At 44.1% G+C, this 16,946-nt stretch overlaps 1 protein-coding gene across 1 annotated transcript in view; it reads left to right on the top strand.

Annotated features, from left to right (window-relative positions):
* The first annotated feature begins 308 nt into the window (after positions 1-308).
* Positions 309-16,946, top strand: part of Clip4 (CAP-Gly domain containing linker protein family member 4) — a 68,325-nt gene continuing 51,687 nt past the window's right edge. The window contains exons 1-2 of the mRNA XM_038320117.1: positions 309-417; positions 9,174-9,321. Coding sequence (XP_038176045.1) covers positions 9,189-9,321 — 133 coding nt within the window. The 5' untranslated portion in view covers positions 309-417; positions 9,174-9,188. The remainder of the gene's footprint in view (positions 418-9,173; positions 9,322-16,946) is intronic.

Genomic DNA, 16,946 nt, shown 5'->3' with positions numbered 1-16,946 from the left:
GGTGGGTGGGTTAGGCAAGAATTGGGTGTGATAAAAACAGGGAAAGGGAGTCGGAGTCCTGGTGTGGAGGAAGCATCTGTCTTACATTACCCTTGGAGAGTGCATGAAGGCTCAGAGTCTGCAGGGAAAGAGAAACTGGCAGGCGCCCAGGGGCGTGGGATGGTGGTGGAATTGAATACTGCATAAGCACCCTGAGTTTTAGTTGGCCCTGTGCCCCACCCAGTTCTCCATTGTGGTGTAACTGCCTCACACAACTGTTTTGATATCTTGGGCTGCTTTAGTAGAAGCTCAAGAGGTAGAAGGAGGTGGCAGGCTCTCTCCTCCCGGCACTCATTACATGGGCTCATTCCCGAGTATCACATTAAAGAGGACTCAAGACAAGCCAGGATGCACCCGAAAGAGTCCTTCAACACGCCGGTGAGTGGGCTTGCAACCATGCCATAGGCGCGCAGCCTGAGAGACAGAGAATGCTTGTTATACCTTGAGATGGAGTTGTATGATCTATGAGTTCCAGGGCAGAAACAACCTTGGATTTTTAGCTCCCACAGAAGAATGTTTTTCAAAAGGCTAGTCACTTAAGAGGGAGTGAGTCCCTTCTTCCTAGAAGTGCCCAGCCAGAGCCACTTGCTGGGAGACTGTAAGGATTCAAGTAACTAGAAAGTATTTGTGTTTGTTTTTCTCATCCCTCGAGCCAAGAGTTGTAACTGAAGAAGGCGCTCGGATGTGTGCTGTGCACTCAGCTCTGATCTTGCAGTGGCACCGATGGGCATCCATTCGCATATTCTCTCAACATGTTAAGGCGTGATAGAGAAGAAGCGTTAACAGTATCATAGCCTGTGAGAGCTACATCACCACAGCATAGCAGTGGTTTGACCCTCTTAGCTCAAGGTTACAAATGTCGCGATCATATTAGATCTCCCTATTAGAGGCCAAAGCCGTCCTATAGCATGGCAAGGACATAGAATGTCAGTGCCCACATCTGTTAGGGGTCAGTTTCACTTCTTTTCCATTATGTGAAGATGGATGAGATGGGAATAAAAGGGAGGTGAGGAGGGAGGAGAAAGTGGAAATATAAGTGCTCGCTGTGACTATTCATTTCTTCCCTTGGCTGACACACTTTCTTCGTAATTTCTGAACAGGCGTGGGTGTGTGTGTGGGGGGGCACTACTGAGAAGAGTTTTCACAGCAGGACCTGGAAACAGTTGACTGAGGGGTCTACTCTAGGCCATGCCTGGCCACATTATCTAAAAAGGGGAAGATGTGGTCTCTGGTTACCAGATGGGGTGGGATGAGGGGGTGGTGTCTTCCAGCCCAGGATGCTAGGGAGCAAGGGAGGCCAAATTGGGCCAACTAACTAAAAGTTTTCCAGAGGAGGGGACGCCTGCTGCAGTCCCAGATCACCGCCTAGGTCAGTCAAGGTTTCTTTAGAACCCGATTCTGCCGCGCTGGACAGATCCCCACGTGTGTAGGGCAAGCCAAGGACTCCCGGGAAAGCCCTCCAGACACCCTTGAGCGTGGAGACAGCAGGTGCAGCAGCCGCAGACCTTCCGCCTGTTGAGGGGCTCAGGGGTGCAGGCAGGAGCCGAGCGACCGCAGGCGCGTGCGCGGGACCGAGGGCCGAGGCCTGCGCGCAGCCCAGGCGGCTGCACTGCGCGCGCGCCGAGCCGCGCGTGGGGCCCGGTTCCGGCGCGCGCGGCGTGGAAGGCGGCGGGTTGCAGCGGCCCGGCTGGAGGCTCCGCAGAAGCCACGGGACCCCTGCGGGAGGGCTGGAGCGCGCCCCTGCGCCTCGCCTCTGGGCCCCGCGTCCGCAGCCGGCGCTCCGCGGGGACCCGGAGCTGGCAGGTGGCGGGACTCTGGGGGGCGGCGGGGCCCGGGAGGCCGGGCCGAGGGGCGGTTGGCGGTGAGGGCCGCATTGGGGCGTCCAGAGGCCTCCCCGTTCCCAGGGCAGGGAGGTGGGTGCTCAAGTCAGTTCCTCTCCGGCTGAGATGCGTGCTCTGCTGGGGCTCGTGCTCCGTGGACGCCTGGAGTATTTCCCACGCGCGGGGCTGCGCACCCTGGTGGGTTTCTCCACGCGCGCGGGTCTCTTCAGGTTCCCCCTTGCCTCCCCTTCTGACTTAGATCTTTAAGAAACCCTTGGGCACGCGTGTTCAAAACTAAATTGCCTCTACCTCACGTCGCTGCTGGGAGATTCCTTCATTCTGATTTGCATTTGGGAAGTTGCAGAAGGGTGTGAGCAGAGACCTGTCCCCTGCAGAATCGCAGGAATTAAACGAACCGGTTCACACCTATAGACAGGACGTGGTTCACTCAGTCAGACGCTGGGTAGGCCCATGGGATTCGGAGCCTGTTTTGTGACAATGTTTACACATGTATCAAAATGCTATTTTGGAGAGTTTGTAACTTGGCTCGGGTTCCGGGCTACACTGTTTGGTATATTATAGCACCAGCGTAGCGTTAAGAGTGCATTTTCTTCTGAAGTGTGTTCCTGAGCCATCAGATACTTGAGCTGCAGTTGAGTCTTGCTTTGACGTTTGTCAGTCATGAGTCTCCTGCCTAGTTTAAGTTGACAACGTGGCAGGAGAGCAGGTGGTGTAGCACACAGCGTCTGGAAGGAAAGCGGAGGAGACTTGGAAACGGCAGGATTCCAGCTTTCTACATTCTGACGATGCAAAACCATCCAGGTTTAATTTTAACATAAACAAGATGCCGCTTTTGGTAATGCTTTCATTTGTTAGGGACTAGGGACTGCTTGCACTCAAAGATCCTGACACACAACGGAGGTGTTTGTATCTCTTTTGTAGATTTAGTACACGGTGCACTGTTCGTTAGATTTAGTTCCAGATCCGGCTTCCCAGATACAACCCCAATAGCAAGGCCTTAAAAAAAAAAAAAGCGATGATTATATTGTTGCCATTTTGCTTATAACAATCCCAGTTTGGAATATATACTTGTGTGCTTGTGTTGACAATCACCTTCACTCTTTCTTTCGATCTGTTAAAACCCTTTTAGAGCCTCTGGTTGCTTTTAGCCTTACTGTTCTCTTAATTATTTATAATTACAGCGCTGCAGCCTTGCTTGGCACTTCAGCCTTCATTTCTCATTCCAGGCTGTTTGTGTTCTGAAGCGCGAGCTGAACTGTTTTCCTTCCGTGCTGGGTAGGAGGGTGCCCATGGCTGAACTGTTTTCCTTCCGTGCTGGGTAGGAGGGTGCCCATGGCTGAACTGTCCTTCCGTGCTGGGTAGGAGGGTGCCCATGGCTGAACTGTCCTTCTGGCTATGGTGGCATCAGCCACATGCAAACTGATTAAAACAGGGTATATTAAACAACCCCAGGTATATAAAATAGGCATATAAATCAAACAGTAGTTGACAATAAATAATATATTTATTTTAGAACAACTCTTTGGTATACATGTGATTTTACTATTTATTAAAGATGAAAACAAATTTGCATGATAAAGAGGTAACTGTTTATTTTTACATTTAAGTTGGATGAACATTTGATGCTACAAGATACAGACATTCCTCAACATTTTGCAGAATTGATATATAGTGCTGACAAAGCTGCTTTGTATGAATATAAATATAAATATCATATACATAGCAAACATATGTGTGTTTAAGACCCTTTCAGAAGTTTCTGAAAATTCTGTCCTAATCCAAAATCAGAATTGATTTATGATTTTTTTAAAAGAAGATTTATTTTTATTTTACATGCATGAGTATTCTGCTTTCATGTATGTTTGTGTCTGGTGTCTGTGGAGGCCAGAAGAGCGTGTTGGGCCCCCTGGAACTGGAGTTACAGGAACTGGTGCTGTCATGTGGGTGGTGGGACCCAGCCTGGGTACCAGAGTAGCCAGGGCTCATAACTGCCGCGTCATCTCTTTAGTATCAATGTTTTAAAAAATCTTAATATTTTGAGAGAGGGTCTCACTATGTAGCTCTTGTTGTCCTGGAATTCTCTATGTAGATCAGGCTACCCTGGAACTCATAGAGATCCAAGTCTAAACACATGTGCTACCATGCCCAGCTAGTGATTTTTTTTTAAATTTAGAATACAAACAGCAATTAACAGAATCAACATTCTAATAAAATCTAATTCTAATTTGCTAATTTGATGCTTACGTGCTGAGGAAGGACAATGGGCACTTATTAAAAGCCTTTGTTTTCTGTAATTAGCCACCGTGTTTCTGTAAGAGCAGAACTCTGTGACGGACACCTGGTCTTGCGTCTGGGTGGAGCTGTTTCAGGCAGTGTCAGGTGTCATTGCATGGCATGGCCACGTGTGCAGTGCTAAGTGCACACATGGTGTCTTCAGAACCAAGATTGGAGGGAGGTCACATGGTAATACTATAAGCACTGTCTCAAACACCTCCGATACATTATGTATTTGATTTTGTATTTGTTTTAGGTGATTGTACATTTAGAAACCTGAACTATTTCAGATAGCCGTGTGTGTGTGTGTGTGTGTGTGTGTGTGTGTGTGTGTATGTATGTGTGTGTGAGAGAGAGAGACAATAACTTAGTTGCCTGAACCCATCCCCAAACCCAAGCCTGCAGTTTAAGAAACTCTGAGCTAGACCAATGGAAATTTTAATTTAATTTTAAAAGCCCCATTTAGGTTGTAGCTACTGTGTTGGCCATCCGAGCCTTTAAATATTAGGGCCCAGAAATCCTATGCTGTCTGTCTTATATCTATGTCCACATAGTACCCAGCTCTCCTCAGTTACAGTCCTTACTCTACAGTACTTGTGCTTCCTTGTAGAAGCCTCGCCCCAGGCTGGAATCTGCAGGAGGACAGAACTCCTTTCCTTATCTTTGGAATGCACAGCTTAGGACTTCATGAGAAGCAATGTTATTGGATGTGTGACATTGGTACCTGTGACGGAACTTCAGGGCAGGTGTCTGATGTGCTGTCTAGGGCCTGGGGCTGCTTTTCCAGTGTTCTGTCTGTGGCAAGTGAAAGGGTCACTGGAGCCGTGCTTTTACACGGTTTGTTTTCGGATCTCGTGAGAATAAAGGCTCACGTACTTGCAATATGTGTGTGGTGGGTGAGCAGATGTTTTGTAAGTAGCAAATAAAAGGACCTTTGGAGTTGTGCTTATAAAATGTAAATAGTCTTTTTTTTGAGATTTCTTGAAAATAAACCCCCACGACTGACTGTGATGGGAAAATAGCTGTGAGTCTAACGTGGACAGCTTGAGTCTCCTCATTAGTCGAGAAGCTCCAGTATGCTGCCCTTCAGCTGTATCTCAAGCACTGGGGAAAAGGCTGAGGTGTAGCTCAGTGGTAGAGCATTTGCCTGGCATATGTGAGATCACAGGTTCAATCCCCAGCATCACAGACATTAACAATTCTGAAAGAATTTCATGGCATGGTCAGTTCTTTTCAGAGACCCAACGGCCCAACCTCTCTGAAGACGTTGCTTGATGTTTCTCATTATTGATGTGCAAAGACAGGATCAGGCTGCTTGGAAAACCATGAACTGTTAAAGCCCTGCGACAATATGCTTTTACTCAGAAGTAGTTTGAGTTAGTGGAATAAGATGAGATTGCCATGGGCCTGAAAGTTTGGAGAGCGTAGTTCCAGTTATTAAAACTCTAAGACATGGATGTGTTCAGTTAATCAGGGAGGGTATTCTCAAATTCTCAAACTAGCCCTTACCAGTTAACCAAAGGAGATTTTGGAAACAATAGCTACTCAACTCAGATCAGTACACCTCTATACTTGATCAAGGTTCCAGGTACCATGGCCTTTCAGATCTAGAAATTGTTTCTAGGGAAGGATTCAGGAATATGTGAAACTTGTGTGCTGCGTAGTTTGTGGTGAAATGAAAGATAGGATTTTTTTTTCCAAGAAGGCAAAGAATTTTTTTTTTGTTATTAAGGTGCAAAAATACAAAGAATGTTTTTCATGTGGGTTAGGTAACACTGTGACTTCCTTGGTCTTGAAGTGTAGATGGAGGCTGCTTATTCATTCCCGGCCACCCAGACCTGAAATAATCACACAGAAACTGTATTAATTGCAATACTGTTTGGCCAATAGCTTAAGTGTATTTCTAGCTAGCTCTTATATCTTAAGTTAACCCATTTTTTATTAATCTGTGTATCATCATGTGGATGTGCCATACTGGTAAATTTCCATGGTAAGGTTCTGTCCGGCGTCCTGTGGCATCTACATGGCTTCTCTCTGACTCTGCCTACTCTCTCTATATATAGCTCTTCTAGCCTGGCTATATTCTGTTCTGCTGTAGGCTGAAGCAAATTTTTATTAACCAGTGGTAGTAAAACATATTTACAGTATACAGAGGGGAATCCCACATCATTGAAGTGTCAAGTAAAACAATTAGATGGATTCCTTGTCTTGTGTAAATTACCTTTCCACCTTGGATCTGGAATTTTAATGTTTATTGCGTTGTACAAAATGCTAGTTTTGTTCTTGTGGTAGCTGTCAGTTGTGTAAAATGTAGGTTTTTTTTTGGTTATGTGTGTGCATATATGTGTGCATGCTTCTGACCAGAGGTTGATGCACCTGCCTTCCTCTGTAGCTTAACCCTGAGATTTTGGTTTGTCTTATCTAGGAAACAAGCCTGTCCTGGGGTCCCCGTCTCTATCCCTTGAGTGTTGTTATTGCAGGTGGGTCACTTTTCCCACCCTGCTCTAATGTGAGTCTTGATGATCCGGAATCCAGACCTTACACCTGGGCAGCAGATGCTTTACCCTCGGAGCTGTCTCCCCAGATGTAGGTTACTCTTTAAGGGTCTTGACAATCTGCAAGAAATGAAAGTACTCCTGGGATTACAGCAAGACATTTTTCATCACTTTGCTGACAAATTAAGAGTACAGGAAACATGTCTGAATCCCCAAAGTGTGATTACAGTCAGATTACTAGTCCTAAAACACGGCTTTAAGTGTGCCAGTCTCTCTTGGTATGCCAGTACCCCAGTGCTTATGGAGTTGAGTGGTTTGTTTTTTTTTTTTAACCAGTTAACAACTATTGCAGCTACTTCCCCACTAAAGAAAACCCCACTCCAAACCCAAAATGGAGTTAGCTTTACATCTGCCGGCTCTCCCAGCTGCATGTACCCTATGGCATGTGGTCCTTTTCAGTTTCTTCCCAGGCTCAGCTCAGGATATGCTCTGATCCTTTGACATTCCTTTGACATTCCCAGAGCAGTTTCCTTGTACTCACTGGTGGGAGCACATCCCCTTGTGTGTCATCAATGATACTTCATTTTGAAAATGGATTATAAGCTATCTGCCATGCATGGTTCCCCAGCCACCTTTTTTTGTTTTTTTTTGTTTTTTGTTTTTTTTTTGTAATCTCTGAAACATCTAAAACGGGGCCTTGTGTGTGGTGACTGCCATGGATGTTTACTGTTTGTTTTTTTGGTTCCAAAGGACGCTTCCTACCTACTGTGGGGAATATTTGCCCAGACTTGTTACCAAGCAAGCAGGGGCCTGCAAGTAGAAACTTGTAGATGGGGCATGTGTGATGAGAAGGAAGGGGCTGTGTTAATGGCGTTCCTTACTCTTTGGAATGACTGATGGAGATCACTGCTGTTTAACACTGATCCCTTGCTTTTGTGTTGTTCCTGTGTATGCAGCAAGGCTAATGTCAAAAGAGTCCACGAATCGGGTGGCAAGTAATTTCTGCACCAGTTCCCCCTACAAAAGTTCGAGAGTCCTTTAATGTAATAAGAACGAGTCTAGTTTGTTTAATCTGTAACATTCCTGTGCACGTAAGTATATACTTTCTAAGCCAGAAGAGAGCACACTGTTCCTACTAGTTCTGCTCAGAGAGAGAAAAGGTCCGAATTAAGTGGGGAGGAAACCTGTTAGTTCCAAGCGACTGTTTCCTTGGAGCTGAGCGAGCTGGTAAGCTGATTCAGTTTAAGATGCTGTCTTAGGGCTTCTCTAGCAGTGATAAAACATCACGATCAAAAACAACCTGGGGAGGAAAATTTTATTTCATTTTACAGTTTGTAAGTCCATTGTCCAGGGAAGCCAGGGCAGGGACCTGGAGGCAGGAGCGGACACATGGAGGAATGTTCTTTACTGGCTTGCTCCTCATGGCTTGCTCAACCGGCGTTCTTTTGGTACCCAGGACCACTAGCCCAGGAAGAGCACTGCCCACCGTGAGCTGGGCCCTCCCCCGTCGTTCATCAATCAAGAAAATGCACAATAGGTTTGCCCACAGGCCAGTCTTGTGGGGGCATTTTCTCAACTGAGAGTCCTTCCCAAATGACTCTGGCCTTCTAAGGTGACATAAACCTACCTAGCAGATGTATGCTACCCCAATGTTAAAAGCATACACAGAATCATATATGTGGTATATCTCCTACTAGAATAAGCTGTTAGTTAACTTTTTTGCTTAGTTATATTCTTTGTGTTTAATATAACATAAAGTCATTTGGTCTTGTTTATATCTAAAAATAAACACAAGGAATTCAAAATATTTCAGAACGGAAAGAAAAAAAACCCCTAACTTTTAGTTGTACAGTTAAACTTCACTTAGCATTTCTCTGCTTTCTGTGGTATTCCTGAGATGTAGGCTGTGTATAACACAGGTCTAGTTTAGAGCTAATTCCTTCTTCATACTGATGTTTTCTGGGAGAAGGGCTATGAGGAGTCACAGCCCTCCTCCTGTCTCGATGGAGTAGACAGAGTCCACACTGCTAAGTGGGACAGTCTTAGCCATTGCTTCCATGGGTAAAAATGGAATAATTTCCAGTGGTGTTTTCTGAGGTATTAGAAAGTAATGGCAATCTGCTGAGCTAAAGCCTTCCCAGAGGATGAGCATGTGACATGGCTCCAGTGGCAGACGATGTCGCATTTTGAGATCCAAGGTCGCTTTACTGGGGACCTGGCTTAATTCCGCCCATTTGGGTTAGCTCAGCCTTGTAAACAGGTTCTCTCTTAGTGGTAAGTTAATTTTTTAAAAAATAAGTCTATTACAGTTTCTCTCCCATGAGCTTTGTATTGCAACAGTACACGGGATGCTGATGGTGCGAGGCTGTGGGAAGTAGCGCATAGTTCTTAAATAACTGTTTGCTCAGCCATTGACGATGTCAGGTTAACTATATGAAACTCTCGGGGTTTTTGTTGACCGAAGGCAGTCATCCTAAGTTGTGTGTCAGTGAAATGCATTCTGAGTTTTCCTTTCCCATTATAGGTGGTTTTCTAGAAGATGACCATAGAGGACCTCCCGGATTTTCCTTTGGAAGGAAGTTCGCTGATCGGAAGATACCCGTTTTTATTCGCAGGCTCGGACACGCCGGTTATCTTTTCCATTTCCGCAGCACCAATGCCTTCGGACTGTGGTATGTCACGGTCTGTCTATTGTAGCAATGCCTTCGCACTGTGGTATGTCACGGTGTGTCTATTGTAGCAATGCCTTCGCACTGTGGTATGTCACGGTCTGTCTATTGTAGCAATGCCTTCGCACTGTGGTATGTCACGGTCTGTCTATTGTAGCAATGCCTTCGGACTGTGGTATGTCACGGTCTGTCTATTGTACCAATGCCTTCGGACTGTGGTATGTCACGGTCTGTCTATTGTAGCAATGCCTTTGGACTGTGATATGTCACGGTCTGTCTATTGTAGCAATGCCTTCGGACTGTGGTATGTCACGGTCTGTCTATTGTACCAATGCCTTCGGACTGTGGTATGTCACGGTCTGTCTATTGTAGCAATGCCTTTGGACTGTGATATGTCACGGTCTGTCTATTGTACCAATGCCTTCGGACTGTGGTATGTCACGGTCTGTCTATTGTAGCAATGCCTTCGCACTGTGGTATGTCACGGTGTGTCTATTGTACCAATGCCTTCGGACTGTGGTATGTCACGGTCTGTCTATTGTACCAATGCCTTCAGACTGTGGTATGTCATAGGTCTGTCTATTGTACCAATGCCTTCGGACTGTGGTATGTCATGGTCTGTCTATTGTAGCAATGCCTTTGGACTGTGATATGTCACGGTCTGTCTATTGTACCAATGCCTTCGGACTGTGGTATGTCACGGTCTGTCTATTGTAGCAATGCCTTCAGACTGTGGTATGTCATAGGTCTGTCTATTGTACCAATGCCTTCGGACTGTGGTATGTCACGGTCTGTCTATTGTAGCAATGCCTTTGGACTGTGATATGTCACGGTCTGTCTATTGTACCAATGCCTTCGGACTGTGGTATGTCACGGTCTGTCTATTGTAGCAATGCCTTCGCACTGTGGTATGTCACGGTGTGTCTATTGTACCAATGCCTTCGGACTGTGGTATGTCACGGTCTGTCTATTGTACCAATGCCTTCAGACTGTGGTATGTCACGGTGTGTCTATTGTACCAATGCCTTCGGACTGTGGTATGTCACGGTCTGTCTATTGTACCAATGCCTTCAGACTGTGGTATGTCACGGTCTGTCTATTGTACCAATGCCTTCAGACTGTGGTATGTCACGGTGTGTCTATTGTACCAATGCCTTCGGACTGTGGTATGTCACGGTCTGTCTATTGTACCAATGCCTTCAGACTGTGGTATGTCACGGTCTGTCTATTGTCATGAACTGGTAGCGAGATTCCTGTCTCAGGTTCTTTCTGCACTCAAACTCTTTTGAAACCATTTGCTGTGATTTCAAGCTTTTCCTTTTTCAAAACCACAATTGCTTATCACAGTTTCTGCCTCTTAAGCTCAATGCTTTATTTCTGCTGTCAGCATTTTTATTATGTAAAAACGTTGATTTTAAACACTTTTATGGATTTGGAGGATTTTATTTTTAGAATGTAATGGTGCTCAAACATGTACCATTCTGCTACTGGTGTATTAATTTTGGTTAAACAGACTGACTTGCAAAAGCATCATGTGCTTATGCAGGGCTAGTGTGAGATCTTCATGGAGGCCGGAATGAAATCAGCTTCTACTGAAGCTGATCCATTTAAGTCTTCTCTGTAACATGTAAACTTGGAAGGGGTCTAGTTTTTGTACTTTTTGATTTATTTCCCCCAAGGATATATTTTATGAGATAGTTGATAAATGGATAAAGTAATTTTGATAGAAATAACAATATAGAATATAGAGTTGTACAATATAGAACTGTCACATCTCCACTGCAGCTGAGTTTTCAGCATTTCAGTTTGTCTCTAGAGGGATAAGTTAACTTTGGGATATTAATATATTAGTAGATTAAAGTTACTACACTAGGGATTATTAATATATTAGTAGATTAAAGTTACTACACTAGGAATTATTAATATATTAGTAGATTAAAGTTACTACACTAGGAATTTGCCTTAAGAAACCCTGATATCTATTCTAGTACTTCCTCATTTCCAAGTGTGTTCTTTCTGTGTCTAGATTCTGGTCACAGCCCTCCAAGGACTTACCTGAAACATACCTGGATTCGTGTGCAGCATTTACTCATGTTGGCTGCATTTATTTCAGTTCTAGCAAATTAGTTATGGGGGAAGCCTTGAGCAAAAAGCACATTGCGCTTGCTCACTCTACTTACTCTATCTTGAATTAGTTACCTTAGTTCCTTAACTAGACTGTCAGGCTTAGCATGGAATAACAGGCATATTATTTATTTATTTGGCTTACCTAATAAAGGGTAAGGCAGCCATTTGATGTTAGTTGCTCAGTGTTGGCTGAATACATCCGTAGGGAGATGATAATGAGTACTGGCTCCTCTGCCTAACTGGAAGTAAACATTGCTGCTATTAGGATGACAGACACTTGGCATCCGTGTAGACATTCCCGTAGAGACATTTCACGGGTGAGACCTCTGACATAGCCAGTCAGTCTCTTGCAGAGCCTCACTTGTGGGTGTTTTAGTTATTCTGCTATTGCTGTGATAGAAAACCATGACTAAGACAACTTAGGGAAGGAAAGTTTTATTTTGGGCTCACGGTTTCAGAGGAGTGAGAGTCCATCACCACCATGGGGAACAGGGTAGCAAGCACCAGGCATGCCAGCAGGAACAGCTGAGAGCTCACACTTCAACCCACAAACAGGAAGCAGAGAGCGCTAACGTGAAATGGTGGGAGTCTTTTCAAACCGCAAAGCCATCTGCAGTGACACATTTCCCCCAGTAAGGCCACCTCTAATCCTTCCTAAACAGCTACCGGCTAGGGAACAAGTATTCAAATGCCTGAGCTTCATGGGAGACAGCTCATTCAGAACACCACACCGAGAAACTATTGGGTAATATTTCATTGTTAAGAAGCTTCAGTTATAGTTTTTTTGCCTGTGGACTCAAACAGTGTCTCCCTGAACTCTGGCACTTGTTTGATATGTGGAACTCACAGTGCTAAATATGATAGCGCCTTCAGGGATTTGGGGACAGTGAGAACACTATCTTAGTCTTTACTTCCTTTGATTACACTAAATATGATAGCGCCTTCAGGGATTTGGGGATAGCGAGAACACTATCTTAGTCTTTACTTCCTTTGATTACACTAAATATGATAGCGCCTTCAGGGATTTGGGGATAGCGAGAACACTATCTTAGTCTTTACTTCCTTTGATTACACTTTTCTTGTCTCCTCACCAGTTTCTGGTACTCAGAATTTCTAGACTTTCATCCCAGGTGTTTCCTTACTAAGCTTTACCAGTGTTGCCTTAAAAAGTAGTGTGCAGAATGCTGGGCGTGGTGGTGCACACCTTTAATCCCAGCACTCGGGAGACAGAGGCAGGTTGATCTCTGTGAGTTTGATGCCAGCCTGGTCTATAGAGTGAGCTCCAGGACAGGCAGAACTACATAGTGAGACTATGTCTCAAACAAAACAAAACAACAACAACAAAAAAAATACAACCAAAAAACAAAACAAAACCTAAAAATAAAAAGAGTAGTAATCCCATCCTAGCTGCTAGTCAAACATTTAATAAGTATAACCCATTGCTATTATTATTTAAATGAGCTGACTACTTCCTTATCATTTGAGTGTTTTAAAAACTAAAGCATATTTATATGTGTGTATGTTTTGTCTGCATGTGTATCTATGCGCCATGTTTGTGCCTAGTGCCCTCAGAAGCCAGAAGAGGGCATTGGATCCCCTTGGAGGTACAGACACTTGTGAGCTGCCATGTGGGTGCTGGGAATTGAACCCAGGTCCTCTGGAAGAGCAACTGGTGTTCTTTCTCACTGAGTCATCTCGCCAGCCCTATTTGATTGTTTTAGTTACTGAAGCATGGTTGCAGGCTTTCCCTACCTCCAGGGCCGGTGTTCTTCACTCAACACTTCCTGCTCATTTCTCCTACATTTGCTTTCCAGATCTTTGCTACTGTCTGTCTCTTAGGCTGTGAGCGTGGTATCTTGGCGCTCATTAGAAAGGCAGTCTCGGGCTCAGCAGAGAATTACTAGGTTAGAGTCTACATTGTAACAAGATCCTGAGGGCTTGTCTCCATCAGTTTTGGAGCAGCTCTGACACAGAACAAGAACATAAGTATCTCTGCCCCTCTCCAGTAAATCCTAGGGAAGGTTTGATTAGAACTAAAATTACTTAACCGCTCTGTAGAGAATTGACAGCTTTAAATTGTTTCTCTTACAAGCCAGGAGTATGATTTTTTTTTTTCTGATCAAGTCCTGTACTTTTAAATTTTTCTCTAAATAAGACTTATATTTATTGGTATGCCTGTTATTTTTATGTGTTTTTGATATGGGATGTTTTTCTCATTATATTTCCCCTTTTTCTGTAGGAATAATTTTTCTGGAGAAAATAATCCATTTGACTTACGCACTTTTGTATCAATACAAAGCCACAGTTGGTATGATGAACTTATGACATAGTTATTTGTGATGGTTTGAAAGAAAATGGACCCTAAAGGGAGGGATACTGTTAGCACACGTGGCCTTGTTGGAGTAGGTGTGGCCTTGTTGGAGGAAGTGTGTCACTGTGGGGTGGGCTTTGAGGTCTCATAGATGCTCAGTTCATTTCCTGTTGCCTGCAAGTCAAGTTGTAGGACACTCAGCTACTTCTCCAGCACCATGTCTGCCTGCACACCACCATATCACACCATGATGATAATGAACGGAACCTCTGGATATGTAAGCATCCCAATTAAATGTTTTTCCTTTATAAGAGTTGCTATGGTCATGGTATCTCTTCACAGCAATAGAAACCCTAACTAAGATATTATTGTTTGATTTAGCTAAAAAATTTCACATAGATCCAGTTCAAATCTTCTCTATTTCTCCTCTGACACTGTTTCTCTTGTTCCCAGAGTTAACCACTGTCATATAGGTAAGAGGATAAAATAAATGATCTGATTATTTATACTTATATTTAGTGTGAATAATCAGATAATTTATATTTTGTTAACCTATGTGAAGACCTGCAGCAACAGTTAGTATCATTTTGTATATTGACAGTTTTATGTAAATGTCTGTATAATTCTATAACTTAATTGATTCACTAATACACATTTTGAGATCTGTTCTTATCAACATATGTGTTATCTTTTAATGCATTTATTTGCTTGTTAACATATTCCGTCAATTCCTCTAAAGAGACATTTCATCATTTCCCCCTAGTACCGTCAGTGCTAGACTAGGCATTCACTTTTTAAAAATATTTAAAATTAAAATGTAATTATACCATTTTACCTTTCCCTTTTCTCTCTCTGATCCCTCCAAGTACCCACATCCCTCTCAAATTCATGTCCTCTTTTCCTATAAATGTTATTGTCTCTCTCACACACACACACAAACACACACCTGCTGAGTCCTGCTTGCATGCATATGATTTCAGGACTGACAACTTGGTATTGGATAACCGACTAGGCAGCTCATCCTGGGGGATGTCTAATTCTCTCAGCAAAGAATGAGAATTCTTACAGGGCATGCAGAAGAGACTCCTCAGTTGTGTACTCATATATATTTAGAAATGTCTCTCCTAGAAATGGCCAGTGCCTATGAAAGTGGCTAGGGTATGAGCAAGTGAATTGAACCAGAAAAACAAATCCATTAACTGCTATTGCAAGAAACACACCTAAGTTTATGATTGAGAAACCATGCGAGGCATTTCTCCAGGTTGTTTGCTAACCTGTTCTTCCAGATTCTTCTCTGTTGACGGTGTGACAGCTCTGAGGCATTCTCCCAGGCCTGCTTTCTCCTTCTTCTTCTTCTTCTTCTTCTTCTTCTTCTTCTTCTTCTTCTTCTTCTTCTTCTTCTTCTTCTTCTTCTTCTTCTTCTTCTTCTTCTTCTCCTTCTCCTTCTCCTCCTCCTCCTTCTCCTTCTCCTTCTCCTTCTCCTCCTTCTTCTTCTCTTCTTTCTCTGCATCTGCAGGATGCACAGGGGCACTTCAGCAGGCTCTCCTGATGATTCTTGTTCATGCAGGTTTTGTTGTTTGACTCCCATGGAGACTGTTTGCCAAGTTAGTGGATATTTAAAAGGCTTTAAGACTTAGGAGGGTGAAACTCAGGAGAGACTGTGAGTGTCCCTGTCAGGAGGGAATTAAGCAGCATCCAGGAGTGCAGTGAAGTCAGGCATTAGCTTATCCAGCTTGAACCAGCCGAAAAGGTCAAGTGGGCTACAGTCAGGTCCAGGCTTCCCCTTTCCGGTCCAGTTTGCATTTTTCCAGACACTGTGCAATAGGGCTTCAGTTTCCCCGAGTGATTGAGATAGGTGTGTAGACTCTTCCTAAATAAGCTGGTGAGTTGTCCAAGGCCATGTGGTGCCTCATGCAATTCTGACTGAACAGTCTAAAGGTTCTTGTAATAGGTAAGCCTCCTTGCAGTGAAGTTCAAGTACAGTGTTTGTCGTTGTCTTTTCTAGGAATCCAGGTTCTGATGTCTAGGCTTTTGTCTTTGGCAGCAGCTCAGGGACGGTTCTGAGACCTGGTGGAAACTCATGGTCATTTCGTGCAGTAGTGCTTTTCACACCGGAACTTGGCATGGCCACATGAGATGACCGTGAGAACATCTCCTTTCAGACGTATCAAGACTCTTAAGCCTCTACCCCAGAGCTTCTCATCCTTCCTGGTGCTGAGTTCCTCATGTTGTGGTGACCCCCAATCGTAGTTATTTTCATTATTAATTCATAACTGTAATTTTGCTGCCATCATGAATCTTAATAGAAATAGCTATGATTTCTGACAGCCTTAGGTGACCACCGTTGAAGGATTGTTCGATCCTAAAGGGGCTGTGACTCACAAGTTGAGAACCACTGCACTGCCCAGTTTGTGACATTAGCTGTCAAGGTGTTTAAGGGACAGTTCAAGATGTTTGGAAGGCATGCTATAAACTACTTCCAGTCACTTGGGTTCCTGGATTCGTGCTTGAATGTCCAGATGAGGTGAGGACAGGTGCTCTCAGTGGATGGTTTGCCCGGGCTTCCAGTCTGAAAGTTTGACGAAACCACCTGATGTTCCAGCAGACTTTTGAGAAACCCGTGTCGCAGCAGGCATGGGCATTGTTCATGTGTGACTGGTGGTTCTCTCCCTGAGGTTCACATGGATATTTTGGCTTCAGCTTAGAGAAATTAGGGGAAAGGCACATTCAGAAAGTTGGAAATGTCATTTTGGAAAGTGCTGGCCAGGTATTGGGGAAAAACTAGAGAAACATAGGCTCCAATCAGGCTTACAGATGGCTGGAACCTCGGAGAGAATGGGCAGGGTGAGAGGCTGCTGACAATGGCTACATCATATGTAATATATGCTTATAGAAGTATAATTTATTTCCTCCTACCATCCACATTTCTTACTGGAGACAATCACAGTGAAGCTAACTTGCTTGTAAGTTTAGTCTGTTTAAACTTGGCCTGGGTATTCACAGAAGCACGTCAGAAAAACCAACTCTGTGCTTATTCTCAAATAGGACATTCCAGCCAGAGCTCTGCCGATGTCCAACAGGCTTCATTGGCGCTGAAGAGTCAGCCAGGTTTCTTCAGGGCTTAAGAGAAAAGGGCACTTTAAATCTGGGCAACAAAACGAAGTGCCAGAAATATGTCAAACAAGGTCAT

The sequence above is a fragment of the Arvicola amphibius genome, chromosome 2 (genome assembly GCF_903992535.2).
Source record: "Arvicola amphibius chromosome 2, mArvAmp1.2, whole genome shotgun sequence".
NCBI lineage: Eukaryota > Metazoa > Chordata > Mammalia > Rodentia > Cricetidae > Arvicola > Arvicola amphibius.
Note: the sequence above shows the minus strand (reverse complement) of the source record. Positions and strands in the feature narration are given on the sequence as shown.